Source organism: Oncorhynchus mykiss, chromosome 21, assembly GCF_013265735.2.
Source record: "Oncorhynchus mykiss isolate Arlee chromosome 21, USDA_OmykA_1.1, whole genome shotgun sequence".
NCBI lineage: Eukaryota > Metazoa > Chordata > Actinopteri > Salmoniformes > Salmonidae > Oncorhynchus > Oncorhynchus mykiss.
Window position 1 is genome coordinate 27,273,012 of NC_048585.1, and position 20,596 is coordinate 27,293,607.

General features: G+C 46.6%; 1 protein-coding gene across 1 annotated transcript in view; it reads right to left on the minus strand.

Moving 5' to 3' along the window:
- The window catches only part of LOC110501043 (protein O-mannosyl-transferase TMTC1), a 102,305-nt gene that overhangs the window by 34,566 nt on the left and 47,143 nt on the right, over positions 1–20,596 (minus strand). The window contains exon 7 of the mRNA XM_036957509.1: positions 13,622–13,811. Coding sequence (XP_036813404.1) covers positions 13,622–13,811 — 190 coding nt within the window. The remainder of the gene's footprint in view (positions 1–13,621; positions 13,812–20,596) is intronic.

Sequence of the window (20,596 nt, forward strand, 5' to 3'; positions counted from 1 at the left end):
AGGCAGTACACACACACACACACACACTCACCAGCCCTGCCAGGCCAACAGATGGCTAGGCAGTCCACACACACACACACACACTCACCAGCCCTGCCAGGCCAACAGATGGCTAGGCAGTACACACACACACACACACACACACACACACACACACACACACACACACACACACACACACACCAGCCCTGCCAGGCCAACAGATGGCTAGGCAGTCCACACACACACACACACACACTCACCAGCCCTGCCAGGCCAACAGATGGCTAGGCAGTACACACACACTCACCAGCCCTGCCAGGCCAACAGATGGCTAGGCAGTACACACACACACACACACACTCACCAGCCTTGCCAGGCCAACAGATGGCTAGGCAGTCCACACACACACACACTCACCAGCCCTGCCAGGCCAACAGATGGCTAGGCAGTCCACACACACACACACTCACCAGCCCTGCCAGGCCAACAGATGGCTAGGCAGTACACACACACACACTCACCAGCCCTGCCAGGCCAACAGATGGCAAGCAGTACACACACACACTCACCAGCCCTGCCAGGCCAACAGATGGCTAGGCAGTACACACACACACACACACACACTCACCAGCCCTGCCAGGCCAACAGATGGCTAGGCAGTACACACACACACTCACCAGCCCTGCCAGGCCAACAGATGGCTAGGCAGTACACACACACACACACACACTCACCAGCCCTGCCAGGCCAACAGATGGCTAGGCAGTCCACACACACACACACACACACACACACACACACTCACCAGCCCTGCCAGGCCAACAGATGGCTAGGCAGTACACACACACACACACACACACACACACACACACACACACACACACACCAGCCCTGCCAGGCCAACAGATGGCTAGGCAGTCCACACACACACACACACACACACTCACCAGCCCTGCCAGGCCAACAGATGGCTAGGCAGTACACACACACTCACCAGCCCTGCCAGGCCAACAGATGGCTAGGCAGTACACACACACACACACACACACACACTCACCAGCCCTGCCAGGCCAACAGATGGCTAGGCAGTACACACACACACTCACCAGCCCTGCCAGGCCAACAGATGGCTAGGCAGTACACACACACACACACACACTCACCAGCCCTGCCAGGCCAACAGATGGCTAGGCAGTCCACACACACACACACACACTCACCAGCCCTGCCAGGCCAACAGATGGCTAGGCAGTACACACACACACACACACACACACACACACACACACACACACACCAGCCCTGCCAGGCCAACAGATGGCTAGGCAGTCCACACACACACACACACACACTCACCAGCCCTGCCAGGCCAACAGATGGCTAGGCAGTACACACACACTCACCAGCCCTGCCAGGCCAACAGATGGCTAGGCAGTACACACACACACACTCACCAGCCCTGCCAGGCCAACAGATGGCTAGGCAGTCCACACACACACACACTCACCAGCCCTGCCAGGCCAACAGATGGCTAGGCAGTCCACACACACACACACTCACCAGCCCTGCCAGGCCAACAGATGGCTAGGCAGTACACACACACACACTCACCAGCCCTGCCAGGCCAACAGATGGCTAGGCAGTACACACACACACTCACCAGCCCTGCCAGGCCAACAGATGGCTAGGCAGTACACACACACACACACACACACACACACACTCACCAGCCCTGCCAGGCCAACAGATGGCTAGGCAGTACACACACACACTCACCAGCCCTGCCAGGCCAACAGATGGCTAGGCAGTACACACACACACACACACACACTCACCAGCCCTGCCAGGCCAACAGATGGCTAGGCAGTCCACACACACACACACACACACACTCACCAGCCCTGCCAGGCCAACAGATGGCTAGGCAGTACACACACACACACACACACACACACACACACACACACACACACACACACACACACACACACACACACACACCATCCCTGCCAGGCCAACAGATGGCTAGGCAGTCCACACACACTCACCAGCCCTGCCAGGCCAACAGATGGCTAGGCAGTACACACACACACACACACACTCACCAGCCCTGCCAGGCCAACAGATGGCTAGGCAGTCCACACACACACACACTCACCAGCCCTGCCAGGCCAACAGATGGCTAGGCAGTACACACACACACAGACACACACACACACACACACATGCACGTGAGTACATGTGCACGCACACACGATGCAATCGCCATCACACTACTCTATCCCATCTGGACAAGAGGAATACCTAAGTAAGAATGCCGTTCATGGACTACAGCTCAGCATTTACCACCATAATACACTCTCCTGTACTCCGTTCACCCACGACTGCGGGGCCATGCACGCCTCCAACTCAATCATCAAGTTTGCAGACGACACTACAGTGGTAGGCTTGATTAGCAACAACGACGAGACGGCCTCCAGGGAGGAGGTGAGGGCCCTCAGGTTATTTTCCTGACACCACACTCTATCACTCAATGTCAGCAAAACAAGAGAGATGATCGTGGACTTCAGGAAACAGCAGAGGGAGCTCCCCCCCAATCCACATTGAAGGGACAGCAGGAGTCTGAGAAAAATGTGTCTCGTCTCCCCGAAAACCCTCACTAACTTTTACAGGTGCACAATTGAGAGCATCCTGTCGGGCTGTATCACCGCCTGGTACAGCAACTGCACCGCCCACAACTGCAGGGCTCTCCAGAGGGTGGTGCGGTCTGTACAACGCATCACCGGGGGCAAAGTACCTGCCCTCCTACACCACCCAATGTCACCGGAAGGCCAAAAAGATCATCAAGGACAACAATCACCCGAGCCACTCTGTTCACCCCACTATCATCTAGAAGACAAGGTCAGTACAGGTGCATCAAAGCTGGGACCGAGAGATTGAAAAACAGCTTCTATGTCAAGGCCATCAGATTGTTAAACAGCCACCATTAGCACAGAGAGGCGGCTGCCTATCTACAGACTTGATATCATTGGCCACTTTAATACATGGAACACTAGTCACTTTAAGAATGACACTTTAATAATGTTTACATATCTAACAATCCTCATCTCATATGTACAGTGCCTTGCGAAAGTATTTGGCCCCCTTGAACTTTGCGACCTTTTGCCACATTTCAGGCTTCAAACATAAAGATATAAAACTGTATTTTTTTGTGAAGAATCAACAACAAGTGGGACACAATCATGAAGTGGAACGACATTTATTGGATATTTCAAACTTTTTTAACAAATCAAAAACTGAAAAATTGGGCGTGCAAAATTATTCAGCCCCCTTAAGTTAATACTTTGTAGCGCCACCTTTTGCTGTGATTACAGCTGTAAGTCGCTTGGGGTATGTCTCTATCAGTTTTGCACATCGAGAGACTGACATTTTTTCCCATTCCTCCTTGCAAAACAGCTCGAGCTCAGTGAGGTTGGATGGAGAGCATTTGTGAACAGCAGTTTTCAGTTCTTTCCACAGATTCTCGATTCGATTCAGGTCTGGACTTTGACTTGGCCATTCTAACACCTGGATATGTTTATTTTTGAACCATTCCATTGTAGATTTTGCTTTATGTTTTGGATCATTGTCTTGTTGGAAGACAAATCTTCGTCCCAGTCTCAGGTCTTTTGCAGACTCCATCAGGTTTTCTTCCAGAATGGTCCTGTATTTGGCTCCATCCATCTTCCCATCAATTTTAACCATCTTCCCTGTCCCTGCTGAAGAAAAGCAGGCCCAAACCATGATGCTGCCACCACCATGTTTGACAGTGGGGATGGTGTGTTCAGGGTGATGAGCTGTGTTGCTTTTACGCCAAACATAACGTTTTGCATTGTTGCCAAAAAGTTCAATTTTGGTTTCATCTGACCAGAGCACCTTCTTCCACATGTTTGGTGTGTCTCCCAGGTGGCTTGTGGCAAACTTTAAACAACACTTTTTATGGATATCTTTAAGAAATGGCTTTCTTCTTGCCACTCTTCCATAAAGGCCAGATTTGTGCAATATACGACTGATTGTTGTCCTATGGACAGAGTCTCCCACCTCGGCTGTAGATCTCTGCAGTTCATCCAGAGTGATCATGGGCCTCTTGGCTGCATCTCTGATCAGTCTTCTCCTTGTATGAGCTGAAAGTTTAGAGGGACGGCCAGGTCTTGGTAGATTTGCAGTGGTCTGATACTCCTTCCATTTCAATATTATCGCTTGCACAGTGCTCCTTGGGATGTTTAAAGCTTGGGAAATCTTTTTGTATCCAAATCCGGCTTTAAACTTCTTCACAACAGTATCTCGGACCTGCCTGGTGTGTTCCTTGTTCTTCATGATGCTCTCTGCGCTTTTGACGGACCTCTGAGACTATCACAGTGCAGGTGCATTTATATGGAGACTTGATTACACACAGGTGGATTGTATTTATACTCATTAGTCATTTAGGTCAACATTGGATCATTCAGAGATCCTCACTGAACTTCTGGAGAGAGTTTGCTGCACTGAAAGTAAAGGGGCTGAATAATTTTGCACGCCCAATTTTTCAGTTTTTGATTTGTTAAAAAAGTTTGAAATATCCAATAAATGTCGTTCCACTTCATGAATGTGTCCCACTTGTTGTTGATTCTTCACAAAAAAAATACAGTTTTATATCTTTATGTTTGAAGCCTGAAATGTGGCAAAAGGTCGCAAAGTTCAAGGGGGCCGAATACTTTCGCAAGGCACTGTATATACTGTATCCTACACTATGTATTCTATACTATTGCATCTTAGCCGCTCTGTCACTGCTCATCCATATATTTTATACTTATATATTCTCATCCCATTCCTTTACTAGATTGTGTGTATAAGGTTTTGTTGTGGAATTGTTGATATGACCTGTTAGATACTGCTGCACTGTCGGATCTGAAAGCACAATCATTTCCCTAACCTCGCAATAACATCTGCTAAACATGTGTATGTGACCAATACATTTTGATTTGACACACACACACAAAATGGGATCCGACCCATCATTTCGAACAGTAAATAGAGCAAATAAACCAACAAACACACTCCACTGTAAGGAGTTGTCTTTCCCTGCCCTCTCACGTACTTGTTCCTCTCAGGCTTTCCCTGCCCTCTCACGTACTTGTTCCTCTCAGGCTTTCCCTGCCCTCTCACATACTTGTTCCTCTCAGGCTTTCCCTGCCCTCTCACGTACTTGTTCCTCCCAGGCTTTCCCTGCCCTCTCACGTACTTGTTCCTCTCAGGCTTTCCCTGCCCTCTCACGTACTTGTTCCTCTCAGGCTTTCCCTGCCCTCTCACGTACTTGTTCCTCTCAGGCTTTCCCTGCCCTCTCACGTACTTGTTCCTCTCAGGCTTTCCCTGCCCTCTCACGTACTTGTTCCTCTCAGGCTTTCCCTGCCCTCTCACGTACTTGTTCCTCTCAGGCTTTCCCTGCCCTCTCACGTACTTGTTCCTCTCAGGCTTTCCCTGCCCTCTCACGTACTTGTTCCTCTCAGGCTTTCCCTGCCCTCTCACGTACTTGTTCCTCTCAGGCTTTCCCTGCCCTCTCACATACTTCTTCCTCTCAGGCTTTCCCTGCCCTCTCACATACTTCTTCCTCTCAGGCTTTCCCTGCCCTCTCACATACTTCTTCCTCTCAGGCTTTCCCTGCCCTCTCATGTACTTGATCATCTCAGACTTTCCCTGCCCTCTCACGTACTTGATCATCTCAGGCTTTCCCTGCCCTCTCATGTACTTGATCATCTCAGGCTTTCCCTGCCCTCTCTTGTACTTGTTCCTCTCAGACAGCTGTTGGTTCCATGAGTTTGCTATACTGTATGCCTTTGCTGATGATGCACTGACCCCCACACCCACCGTGTCAATGGTCAGGGATATAAATCAGGAAGTGACCAAACCTGGAAGTGGTCATTCTAATTCTATGACATTGACCATGTTGCAGACAATCTACTGTATATTGCAGTCACATCAAGCAAAGGCGGCATGGGCTGCGTTCATCCAGGCGTTGTGTGATCTAGAAGGAAACTGCAATGTAGCCAGGCCTGGAACGCGCCCACAGACCGGGCTTTAAATGACTTTTTGAGGTCAAGGTTAAGGGCAGGAACCAGGAACTGACAAACACCAACAGGGGACAGGAGTGATGCACCAATTACTTCCTGGGGTCAAGGGTCACCTGTGCATTCTGCTTGAGGTGGTTGTGGATGATGATACAGACAGATCTCTCTAGGAGAGGTCATAGGGGTTACAGACGCAAGTCACACTGATGGCACTGTGTGACTATGTCACATCTCCCAAGGGCCTTTGTAGCATGTCGGGAGTGTGACGGGAGAGAGGGAGAGAGAGAGAGAGCGAGGAAGGGAGAAAGCCATTAGACTCATCATTTATCAATAACCAAGCCGCATGCATTCTAGGAGGTCGACCGATTATGATTTTTCAACGCTGGTACCGATACCGATTATTGGAGGACCAAAAAAAGCCGATACCAATTAAATCGGACAATTACAACAATACTGAATGAACATTTTTATTTTAACTTAATATAATACATCAATCAAATCAATTTAGCCTCAAGTAAATAATGAAACATGTTCAATTTGGTTGAAATAACGCAAAAACAAAGTGTTGGAGAAGAAAGTAAAAGTGCAATATGTGCCATGTAAAAAAGCTAACGTTTAAGTTCCTTGCTCAGAACATAAGAACATATGAAAGCTGGTGGTTCCTTTTATTAGAGTCTTCAATATTCCCAGGTAAGAAGTTTTAGGTTGTAGTTATTATAGGACTATTTCTCTCTATACCATTTGTATTTCATATACCTTTGACTATTGGATGTTCTTATAGGCACTTTAGTATTGCTAGTGTAACAGTATAGCTTCTGTCCCTCTCCTCGCCCCTACCTGGGCTTGAACCAGGAACACATCGACAACAGCCACCCTCGAAGCATCGTTACCAATCGCTCCACAAAAGCCGCGGCCCTTGCAGAGCAAGGGGAACAACTACTCCAAGTCTCAGAGTGAGTGACGTTTGAAACGCTATTAGCGCGCACCCCACTAACTAGCTAGCCATTTCACATCGGTTACACCAGTCTAATCTCGGGAGTTGATAGGCTTAAAGTCATAAACAGCGCAATGCTTAAAGCATTGCGAAGAGCTGCTGGCAAACGCATGAAAGTGTTGTTTGAATGAATGCTTACGAGCCTGCTGCTGCCTACCACCACTCAGTCAGACCCTTCTCCCCTACACCCGGTGCCGACAGAGATGGCCGCTTCGCATTCCTAGGAAACTATGCAGTATTTTGTTTTTTTTACGTGTTATTTCTTTCATTGGTACCCCATGTAATCTAAAAAATAAAAATAAAATGTAATCTTAGGTTTCATTACATACAGCCGGGAGGAACTACTGAATATAAGAGCAACATCAACTCACCATCATTACGACCAGGAATATGACTTTCCCGAAGCGGCTCCTGTGTTTTGCCCACCACAATGGATCGGATCCCAGCCGGCGAACCTAAACAACGTTGCCGTAAAAGGGGCAAACGAAGCGGTCTTCTGGTCAGGCTCCGGAGACGGGCACATCGCGCACAACTCCCTAGTATACCACTCGCCAATGTCCAGTCTCTTGACAACAAGGTAGATGAAATCCGAGCAAGGGTAGCATTCCAGAGAGACATCAGAGACTAACGTTCTTTGCTTCACAGAAACATGGCTCACTCGAGAGACGCTATCGGAGTCGGTGCAGCCAGCTGGTTTCTTCACGCATCGCGCCGACAGAAACAAGCATCTTCCTGGTAAGAAGAGTATGCCTTATGATTAATGAGACGTAGTGTGATCATAACAACATACAGGAACTCAAGTCCTTCTGTTCACCTGACTCAAATGTCAACTGCATTATCTACCAAGGGAATTCTCTTGGATTATAATTACAGCCGTATATATTCCCCCCCAAGCAGACACATTGATGGCCCTGAACAAACTTTATTTGACTCTAGGTAAACTGGAAACCACATATCCTGAGGCTGCATTCATTGTAGCTGGGGATTTTAACAAGGCAGATCTGAAAACAAGACTCCCTAAATTCTATCAGCATATCGATTGTGTAACCAGGGCTGGTATAACCCTGGATCCTTGTTATTCTAACTTCCGCGACGCATATAAGGCCCTCCCCCGCCCTGCTTACGGAAAAGCTGACCACGACTCCATTTTGTTGCTTCCAGCCTACAGACAGAAACTAAAACAAGAAGCTCCCGCGCTCAGGTCTGTTCAACACTGGTCCGACCAATCTGATTCCACGCTTCAAGACTGCTTCGATCACGTGGATTGGGATATATTGCTTCCAACAACAACACTGACGAATACGCTGATTTGGTGAGTGAGTTCATTAGAAAGTGCATCGGCGTTGTCGTACCCACAGCAACTATTAAAACATTCCCAAACCAGAAACCGTGGATTGATGGCAGCATTCACGCAAAACTGAAAGCGCGGACCACTGCCTTTAACCAGGGCAAGGTGACCGGAAACATGACCGAATACAAACAGTGTAGCTATTCCCTCCGCAAGGCAATCAAACAAGCTAAGCGTCAGTATAGAGACAAAGTAGAGTTGCAATTCAACGGCTCAGACACAAGAGGTATGTGGCAGGGTCTACAGTCAATCACGGATTACAAAAAGAAAACCAGCCCTTCTTTGCTCGCTTTGAGGACAATACAGTGCCACTGACACGGCCCGCTACCAAAACCTGCGGACTTTCCTTCACTGCAGCTGAGTAAAACATTTAAACATGTTAACCCTCGCAAGGCTGCAGGCCCAGACGGCATCCCCAGCCGCGTCCTCAGAGCATGCGCAGATCACCTGGCTGGTGTGTTTACGGACATATTCAATCAATCCTTATCCCAGTCTGCTGTTCCCACATGCTTCAAGAGGGCCACCATTGTTCCTGTTCCCAAGAAAGCTAAGGTAACTGAGCTAAACGACTACCGCCCCGTAGCATTCACCTCCGTCATCATGAAGTGCTTTGAGAGACTAGTCAAGGACCATATCACCTCCCCCCTACCTGACACCCTAGACCCACTCCAATTTGATTACCGCCCCAATAGGTCCAGAGACGATGCAATCGCAACCACACTGCACTAACCCATCTGGACAAGAGGAATACCTATGTGAGAATGCTGTTCATCGACTACAGCTTAGCATTTAACACCATAGTACCCTCCAAACTCGTATGAAGCTCGAGACCCTGGGTCTTGACCGCACCCTGTGCACTGGACTTCCTGACAGGCCGCCAACAACATCTCCACCCCGCTGATCCTCAACACTGGGGCCCCACAAGTGTGCGTTCTGAGCCCTCTCCTATACTCCCTGTTCACCCACGACTGCGTGGCCATGCACGCCTCCAACTCAATCATCAAGTTTACCAACAACGACGAGACGGCCTATAGGGAGGAGGTGAGGGCCCTCGGAGTGTGGTGTCAGGAAAATAACCTCACACTCAACGTCAACAAAACAAAGGAGATGATCGTGGACTTCAGGAAACAGCAGAGGGAGCACCACCCTATCCACATCGACGGGACAGTAGTGGAGAGGGTAGTAAGTTAAGTTCCTAGGCGTACACATCACGGACAAACTGAATCGGTCCACCCACACAGACAGCATTGTGAAGAAGGGGCAGCATTGCCTCTTCAACCTCAGAAGGCTGAATAAATTTGGCGTGTCACCAAAAGCACTCACAATCTTCTACAGATGCACAATCGAGAGCATCCTGGCGGGCTGTATCACCGCCTGGTACGGCAACTGCTCTGCCCACAACCATAAGGCTCTCCATAGGGTAGTGAGCACAAAGCATTACCGGGGGCAAACTACCTGCCCTCCAGGACACCTACACCACCCGATGTCACAGGAATGCCATTAAGATCATCAAGGACAACAACCACCCGAGCCACTGCCTGTTCACCCCGCTATCATCCAGAAGGCGAGGTCAGTACAGGTGCATCAAAGCAGGGACTGAGAGACTGAAAAACAGCTTCTATCTCAAGGCCATCAGACTGTTAAACAGCCACCACTAACATTGAGTGGCTGCTGCCAACATACTGACTCAACTCCAGCCACTTTAATAATGGAAATGGATGGAAATTGATTTAAAAAATGTATCACTAGCACACTTTTATGTTTACATACCCTACGTTTCTCATCTCATATGTATATGTAATTACTGTACTCTATCATCTACTGCATCTTGCCATCTTTATGTAATACATGTATCACTAGCCACTTTAAACTATGCCACTTTTATGTTTACATACCCTACATTACTCATCTCATATGTATATACTGTACTCGATATCATCTACTGCATCTTGCCTATGCCGTTCTGTACTATCACTCATTCATATATGTACATATTCTTTATCCCTTTACACTTGTGTGTATAAGGTAGTAGTTGTAGAATTGTTAGGTTAGATTACTAGTTGGTTATTACTGCATTGTCGGAACTAGAAGCACAAGCATTTCGCTACACTCGCATTAACATCTGCTAACCATGTGTATGTGACAATTCTATCAAATCATAGACTTAATTATAACATAATAACACACAGAAATACGAGCCTTAGGTCATTAATATGGTCAAATCCGGAAACTATCATTTAGAAAATAAAACGTTTATTCTTTCAGTGAAATAGGGAACCATTCCGTATTTTATCTAACGGGTGGCATCAATAAGTCTAAATATTCCTGTTACATTGCACAACCTTCAATCTTATGTCATAATTACCTAAAATTCTGGCAAATTAGTTAGCAACGAGCCAGGCGGCCCAAACTGCTGCATATACCCTGACTCTGGGTGCAATGAACGCAAGAGAAGTGACACAATTTCCCTAGTTTAATATTGCCTGCTAACATGAATTTCTTTTAACTAAATATGCAGGTTTAAAAATATTTACTTCTGTGTATTGATTTTAAGAAAGGCATTGATGTTTATGGTTAGGTACATTCGTGCAACGATTATGCTTTTTTCGCAAATGCGCTTTTGTTAAATCATCCCCCGTTTGGCGAAGTTGGCTGTCTTTGTTAGGAAGAAATAGTCTTCACAGTTCGCAATGAGCCAGGCAGCCCAAACTGCTGCATATACCCTGACTCTGTTGCACAGAACGCAAGAGAAATGACACAATTTACCTAGTTAAAAGAAATTCATGTTAGCAGGCAATATTAACTAAATATGCAGCTTTAAAAACATATACTTGTGTATTGATTTTAAGAAAGGCGTTGATGTTTATGTTTAGGTACACATTGGTGCAACGACAGTGCTTTTTTCGCGAATGCGCATGTTAAATCACCTGCTTGGCGAAGTAGGCTATGATTCAATGATAAATTAACAGTTACCGCATCGATTATATGCAATGCAGGACAAGCTAGATAAACTAGTTATATCATCCACTATGTGTAGTTAACTAGTGATTGTGTTAAGATTGATTGTTTTTTATAAGATACGTGTAATGCTAGCTAGCACCTTACCATGGCTCCTTTCTGCAATCGCATAACAGGTAGTCAAGCCTGCCAGGCAGTCTCCTCGTGGAGTGCAATGTAATCGGCCATGATCGGTGTCCAAAAATGCAGATCACCGATTGTTATGAAAACTTGAAAATCGGCCCCAATTAAATCGGTCATTCCGATTAATCGGTCGACCTCTAATGCAAACCTCAGCAAAAACAGACAGAGCAAAGGGATGTCAGAGAGAGACAGGGGAGAGAGGGGGAAAGAGAGAAAAACAGAAGATTGAAATAGGGAGGAAAAAGAAAGCTCTCTCTCTCTCTCTCTCAAGCAGTGATAACTTGTCTTAACAACCAATGACACTAACCAGCCTAATGAGTTTACCTCTGTCTGATTAGTGCAAAGCAGAATACCACTGCTGTATTGTAGAGTATGAGTCAGCTTCTCCTACAGTAATCCTGTACCCACCCAGCAGGGGCTGGCCAATTAAATGTTCATCTAATTTCCTCACTCTTCCCTGCTAATGGAAAAGTGTTCATGCTCCCTCTTCTTCCGCTTCCTCTCTTTTACTCTCCCTCTCATTCGTACTGCACCTCTCCATTTAGCTTTTCCTCACTTGCATTTGTCTTTCCTCATCTTGCTCTGGCATGCACATACACACACACACCTGACTCCTTTTCAATACACTTCCTGTTCCCATCACTCACACATGATCACAGAACTCTGTTTGCGCGGGCTGTTCTGGATGACTGGTGTGGAGGCCATGTTAAGGGTAAAGTTCATTGAGAAATAGTACTTACAGGAGCAATTAGGGTGAATTGCCTTCCTCAAGGGCACATAAACAGATTTTCCAATCTAGTCAGTTTGGCGATTCGAACCAGCGACCTTTGAGTTACCGGCCCGACGCTCTTCAATGCTAAGGCTACCTGCCGCCTAGTTTCACTTCATTCTCTACAAGAAGATCAGCATATTGAGAAAAGTTACCTACCAAACTACAGGAAGAGAACAAGAGCTTTCACAATTCTTTCAGCTTTAAACAATTACACCGACGCAAACCAAGGGGTAAAGGGTACAGAGATCAATATCACAAATGCCATTCGGTGTTGACAGCTGACAGTAGCAGCCGAGACATCTCTCACTCTGTCTGAGTGGGATGGGGACCAAAGGTCTATTCAATAACGATGAATGATGCTTTTGACAAGCAGGCTTGATTGAATAAGGCTTGTAGAATGAGTTCCTCTCGGGGGAGAAAGAGAGGAGGGAGAGAGCGAGCGAGAGGAGAGAGAGAGAGAGAGGGAGGGAGGGTGGATGCACTAAGAGGAGGGTGTCATGTGAGAGCATACCCAATACCCACCTGGCATAGACACACATAGGACACACACTTTTCACACATAAGTCTCCTTCTCTAAACACTGCCTGTCACCACGGCAACGCAGAGAAAGCGTGTACTGTATGTTGTGGGTTGCGCAACTCCTCGAACAGAGTGTGGTCTGATTAGAAGGTGAGAGTTTTGATAGCATAGTGTCTGTGTTTAGAAACCTGTGAGTATCAGTGTGCAAAAGCAGGCCTAGTTCAGAAACCCCTAGCTTCTAATGTAGACGTCCAAGTACTAGACAGATATAATCAATACACTGTGTACAACACATTCTGAACATTATACTCTTTCCACATAGACTGACTGGGTGAATCCAGGTTAAAGCTACGATCCCTTATTGATGTCACTTGTTAAATGCGCTTCAAATCAGAGTAGATGAAGGGGAGGAGACAGGTTAAAGAAGGGTGTTTAAGCCTTGAGACAACTGAGACATGGGTTGTGTATGTGTGCCATTCAGAGGGTGAATGGGCAAGACAAAAGACTTAAGTGCCTTTGAACGGGGTATGGTAGTAGGTGCCAGGCACACCGGTTTGTGTCAAGAACTGCAATGCTGCTGGGTTTTTCACGCTCAACAGTTTCCCGTGTGTATCAAGAATGGTCCACCAACCAAAGGACATCCAGCCAACTTGACAACTGTGGGAAGCATTGGAGTCAACATGGGCCAGCATCCCTGTGGAACACTTCCGACACCTTGTAGAGTCCACGCCCCGACGAATTGAGGCTGTTCTGAGGGCACCTAATCTCCATGTCCATCTCACCTGTAGCGACATGACACAGTGCAGACAGAGGGCGACCATGACCACTCCCAGCAGCAGGGCGGCGACGTTGCGCATGTCCCACAGTGACTCCACCAGGGGTATACTGCCCACCTGCCAGTCATAACACAGCACCGCGGGAGACAGCAGCAGCCACGCGTTGAACGCCAACAGGTAGCAGTAGGTCAGGAACCTAGAGGGAGAAGACAAGAGAACAGGAAAGAAGAGAGAAATAGACAGAGAGAGAGAGAGAGGGTTCAAATGTTAACTATTGGTCACATTCTTACATTACATGTACAGGAAGTTGAATCGCACTGTATTCAATCACACGCTATGGTTGTTGACTGCAAACAGCCATTAAAGAACATCTTGTTCCTGTTCTGTTGGTCATCATGTCCTCCGTGAGTTTAGATATGTGGATATGGAACTCTATTCCCTCTGGTGCACTACTGTTGACCAGAGCTCTATGGGCCCTGGTCAAAAAGTAGTGCACTACAAAGGCCATACGGTGCCATTTGGGACGTAGAGGTCCGAGTGGCTGTGCTATTGATTCTGTCGCACTGGGGGAGCTACCTGAGACCATTCCATGGCCACGGACAGAAAGAGAGATAGGTCTGCTTGACTGAGCAGGAGACAGAGAAGAGAGGGAGAGAGGAGATGGGAGGAGTGGGGGAGTAGGGGAAAGTGAAAGGACTGGTAGCTGAGAGAGGAGAATGAGTAATGAAAGAAAACAGAGAGAGGGGAGCAGGAAGCGATAGAGAACACACACAGACACTCACACTGTTAACTCACTAAATGACTCTCCATTACAGCCCCTTATCATTTTGAACAGATAAGCTGGCTCCTCTATAGAAATGGAAAGGCTTCAGCTCCAGTCTGAGTGGGTGGCCGTTCCTCTACTCAAAGACTAACTGGAACAACAAACACAGGGCTGTAAGGAACGGTTCTGTATGAACTGCTCTGTAGCTGAAGCTATGACTGGAGATGAGTTAGTGAGTCCGGTATTTGGGATGGTGAACTGTAAGACAACACTTTCCAAATGAACATACAGTCGATTTGAAGTGAAGTGAAACTTTGATTTGACAAAACTGCAAATGGTTAAGGGAATATCTTTTGTACTTCATTGCATTGATAAAAATGAATCCTAACACCCACACAAATGCATGCTCTCTCACACACACACACACACACACACACACACAAACGCATGCTCTCACACACACACACACACTCACACGCATGCTCTCTCACACACACACACACACACAAACGCATGCTCTCACACACACACACACACACACACACACACACTCACACGCATGCTCTCTCACACACACACACACACAAACGCATGCTCTCACACACACACACACACACACACACACACTCACACGCATGCTCTCTCTCACACACACACACACACACACACACACACACACACAGAGAGACAGGTGCCCTCTACCCACAACCCCCTCTCTCCCGACTAAGCATAACATGCACAGCATTTCCTAACATAGGAGAAGACACGGCAGGGAGAGAATGAGGGAAGGGAAAAGGGAGAGAGGAAAGTGATGCATGGATGAGAAAAGAAGAGATAGAGAAAGAAAATTAGAGAGTGAGTGAAAGAGAGAGAGAAATCAAGAAACAGAGAGAGAGAGAGATAGAGAGAGAGAGAGAGAGAGAGAGAGAGAGAGAAATAAACAGCCATTGAAAGAGAGAGACATCGAGACAGAAAAGGGAAAGAGGAAAGTGATGCATGTTTGGAAAAAAAAGAGAAAGAAAATGGGAGAGGGAGAAAGAGAGTAATCAATAAACAGAGAGAGAAAATGAGAGAAGGGGTGAGGGAGTGAAAGAGAGTACTCAAGAAAGAGAGAGAAAACGAGAGGGGGTGAGGGAGTGAAAGAGAGTAATCAATAAACATAGAGAGAAAATGAGAGAAGGGGTGAGGGAGTGAAAGAGAGTACTCAAGAAAGAGAGAGAAAACGAGAGGGGGTGAGGGAGTAAAAGAGAGTAATCAAGAAAGAGAGAGAGAAAATGAGAGAGGGGGTGAGGGAGTGAAAGAGAGTAATCAAGAAAGAGAGAGAAAATGAGAGAGGGGGTGAGGGAGTGAAAGAGTAATCAAGAAAGAGAGAGAAAATGAGAGAGGGGGTGAGGGAGTGAAAGAGAGTAATCAATAAACAGAGAGAAAATGAGAGAGGGGGTGAAGGAGTGAAAGAGTAATCAAGAAAGAGAGAGAAAATGAGAGAGGGGGTGAGGGAGTGAAAGAGAGTAATCAATAAACAGAGAGAAAATGAGAGAGGGGGTGAGGGAGTGAAAGAGAGTAATCAATAAACAGAGAGAGAAAATGAGAGAGGGGTGAGGGAGTGAAAGAGACTAATCAAGAAAGAGAGAGAAAATGAGAGAGGGAGTAAGGGAGTGAAAGAGAGAGAAAGTAATCAAGAAAGAGAGAGAAAATGAGAGAGGGAGTGAGGGAGTGAAAGAGAGTAATCAAGAAAGAGAGAAGAGGGAGTGAAAATGAGAGAGAGAGGGTGAAAGAGGGAGCGTAATCAAGAAAGAGAGAAGAGGGAGTGAAAATGAGAGAGAGCGACAACTAGAATGCTATTTGGCCCTACACAGAGGGTACACAGCGGCGGAATACCTGACCACTGTGACTGACCCAAAATTAAGGAAAGCTTTGACTATGTACAGACTCAGTGAGCATAGCCTTGCTATTGAGAAAGGCCGCCGTAGGCAGACATGGCTCTCAAGAGAAGGCTATGTGCTCACTGCCCACAAAATGAGGTGGAAACTGAGATGCACTTCCTAACCTCCTGCCCAATGTATGACCATATTTCCCTCAGATTACACAGATCCACAAAGAATTCGAAAACAAATCCAATTTTGAAAAACTCCCATAACTACTGGGTGAAATTTCACAGTGTGCCATCACAGCAGCAAGATTTGTGACCTGTTGCCATGAGAAAAGGGCAACCAGTGAAGAACAAACACCATTGTAAATATAACCCATATTTATGCTTATTTATTTTATCTTGTGTCCTTTAACCATTTGTACATTGTTAAAACACTGTATATATATAATATGACATTTGTAATGTCTTTATTGTTTTGAAACTTCTGTATGTGTAATGTTTACTGTTAATTTTTATTGTTTTTCACTTTATATATTCACTTTATATATTATCTACCTCACTTGCTTTGGCAATGTTAACACGTTTCCCATGCCAATAAAGCCCTTGAATTGAATTGAATTGAGTGAAAGAGGGAGCGTAATCAAGAAAGAGAGGGAAAGTGAGAGAAACAGCCATCGAAAGAGAGAGACATCGAGACAGAGAAAGAATAATAGAGAAAATTAATAGCAGTTGCTGACAGGTAGGTGATGGGAGGTTTGAGGACTGTAGCTGTGTCTCCTCGGTCTCCTGTGTTCCAGCATGTTCTCCCTGATCAAGAGTCCTGAATTCAGGTGTCAAACCAACCAGCTTAACAGCCTTAAAGGCTCACATAGTCATGATGTGAGGAGAGCACTCCACACCACTCAGCACAGAGGACACAGTATGAACTGCTCTGTAGCTGAAGCTATGATTGGAGATGAGTTAGTGAGTTCGGTGTTTGGGATGGTGAACTGTAAGACAACACTTTCCAAATGGACACATAGTCGATGTGGTTTGAGGTGTAATGAAACTTTGATTAGACAACACTGCAAATGGGAAAAGGCATATTGGTGTGCTTCAGTGCACTGAAGAAAATGAATCCTAACACCCAGACAAACGCTCACGGGCAGAAACACACACACACACACACACACACACAGTAGGGTGATGCTAGAAGTAATTTGCATGTGTGTGTGTTTCTGCATCCAAAATGGCACCCAGCCCTATCTCTGGTCAGAGAACATGAGAACACTGTGACACCCTATCAGCATCCTCCTCCCACTCAGAAGAGGAGCAGCTTCAGAGATATGCATAGATTACACATTGATTCTCTCTCTGCAGCAAAACAAGCTTTCCCATAGAATAGATAGGGAAAGTCAATTCTCCATTGATTTGGACAGGCGGGTTCAGATCGCCTGTTGATTTGAGAGGGGACGCAGAGTGAATATGAACTGCTGGTATATCATCGATTTATGGAGGAACATCTAATGCCGGAGGAAGCCATTAAGTGATCTATTGACAGATTCACCTAACCCCGTGCTATAGCAGATTGAGGGGAAATCCCTGCTGAATAGGAGGCTAGATATGTGCAATGGATGTACAGAATATCAACCTCATCCTTCTGTTTTTGCCACCCAGTCAGGCTGGCTATTGGAGAGAAAGACATACAGATAGACATGCACAAGCATGAACAAACATGTGCACACACACACACACACACGGCGACTGACAGAACCAGAGAGTTCAACATGGAGGAGTATGCTCACCAACTGCCATGATCAGACTGGAACGGGACATAGATTCAATTCCCCCCACTGCCCACAACCCGCCACTCCCCCCACTAAACACAACATGCACAGCATTTCCTAACAGAGAGGAGGAGACAGGGCAGGGAGAAGTGAGGGAGGGGAAAAGGGAGAGAGGAAAGTGATGCATGTTTGGAAAAAAAAGAGAAAGAAAATGGGAGAGGGAGAAAGAGAGTAATCAATAAACAGAGAGAGACAGAAGAAAGAGTGAGAGAAATTGAGGGAGTGAAAGAGAGAGAAAGTGAGAGAGGGAGTGAGGGAGTGAAAGAGAGAGAGACAGAAGAAAGAGTGAGAGAAATTGAGGGAGTGAAAGAGAGAGAAAGTGAGAGAGGGAGTGAGGGAGTGAAAGAGAGTAATCAAGAAAGAGAGAAGAGGGAGTGAAAATGAGAGAGAGAGAGAGTGAAAGAGGGAGCGTAATCAAGAAAGAGAGGGAAAGTGAGAGAAACAGCCATCGAAAGAGAGAGACATCGAGACAGAGAAAGAATAATGGAGAAAATGAATAGCAGTTGCTGACAGGTAGGTGATGGGAGGTTTGAGGACTGTAGCTGTGTCTCCTCGGTCTCCTGTGTTCCAGCATGTTCTCCCTGATCAAGAGTCCTGAATTCAGGTGTCAAACCAACCAGCTTAACAGCCTTAAAGGCTCACATAGTCATGATGTGAGGAGAGCACTCCACACCACTCAGCGCAGAGGACACTGACACACCAGAAAGACAAATACCCTTGAAATACACTCTCACACACACACACACACACACACACACACGGGGGCAAACACACAGGTAAATAAATACATGCACGCACATGTGCAAACACACACACACACACACAGAGAGAAAAAGGCAATCACAGACAATGGCACTTGATGTTTAATGGATTAGAATGTGAGTTGCAGTATGACACTCAAGATTCTCAAAAAGCTTTCAGCATTACATTTGATGTACACACTCAACTAGGCAATTACACACACATACACACACACACACACACACACAAATAGGCAATAACACACAAACACACCTGACCTTTATGAGAAACGAGAGAGGAATAGAAAACGCTAAATCAACAGAAAAGTCACTGGTCTGCAACATGGTCAGTTGAAGATTAAAACTCCAAAGCATGCACACGCACGCACGCACGCACGCACACACACACACACACACACACACACACACACACACACACACACATAGCCATTAACCAGGCTGTGACTGTTGCACATAATTTGATAGTTAAAGCTCAAAAACCAAACCTATTATGAATCATTAGTTCTAAAAGAGACATGAGGGGTGCCATAATGAAGTTTGGGAGGGGCTGAGTGCAGGGAAAACGGTCACACGTGGTAGTATTGATAAGGGGAGGAACCGTTTAAGGCCCATATCTCTTAGCTCCCTGCCTAGCAATAAGGATGCAATGTGTAGCGATGAGGAGGAGACTCCGCCCAAGGTGGGGTATGTATACACTACCACGGGTGAGGAGGAGACTCCGCCCAAGGCGGGGTATGTATACACTACCACGGGTGAGGAGGAGACTCCGCCCAAGGCGGGGTATGTATACACTACCACGGGTGAGGAGGAGACTCCGCCCAAGGCGGGGTATGTGTACACTACCACGGGTGAGGAGGAGACTCCGCCCAAGGTGGGGTATGTATACACTACCACGGGTGAGGAGGAGACTCTGCCCAAGGTGGGGTATGTATACACTACCACGGGTGAGGAGGAGACTCCGCCCAAGGTGGGGTATGTATACACTACCACGGGTGAGGAGGAGACTCTGCCCAAGGTGGGGTATGTATACACTACCACGGGTGAAACCATGTCTTTGTCTAATGCAGCTGTATTGACCCTCTGGGCAGAATAAACTTGGTTTAAAGCTTGCATAGTGTCTGTTGAGTTTGTACTCTGAAAACTAGGACCTAACAAATTCATATAGAAAACAGCTACTTCTCCAGTCACCCGCGGTTGGTAAATCAGTCATATGAAGCTGTGACCGCAGTCCGCTTGTTTATTCAAATGAATCACTTAAGCACCTACACACGCACGCACTCACACACACAAACACACAGCTACTTCTCCAGTCCCCCGCAGTTGATAAATATGTCATATCAAGCAGTGACCGCAGTCCGCATGTTTATTCAAATAAATCACGCAAGCACCTACACACACACACAGACAGACATACCTACACAACCTCACACACACACACACACACACACACACACACACACACACACACACACACACACACACACACACACACACACACACACAGGGTAGATTGATGACAGAAGGGAGGGCGCTGTGATGAATTATAAATGGAATGGCAGAGAAATGCTGACATGATGGATAATCACTACTGCATCACCACAGATGGAGTGGGAATGAATAAACACAGACCACACACACACACACCAAGGACGATACACACACACACACACACACACACACACACACACACACACACACACACACACACACACACATAACTGACTGATTGGCAGAATAAAAAGGACACACACACTCTTCAAG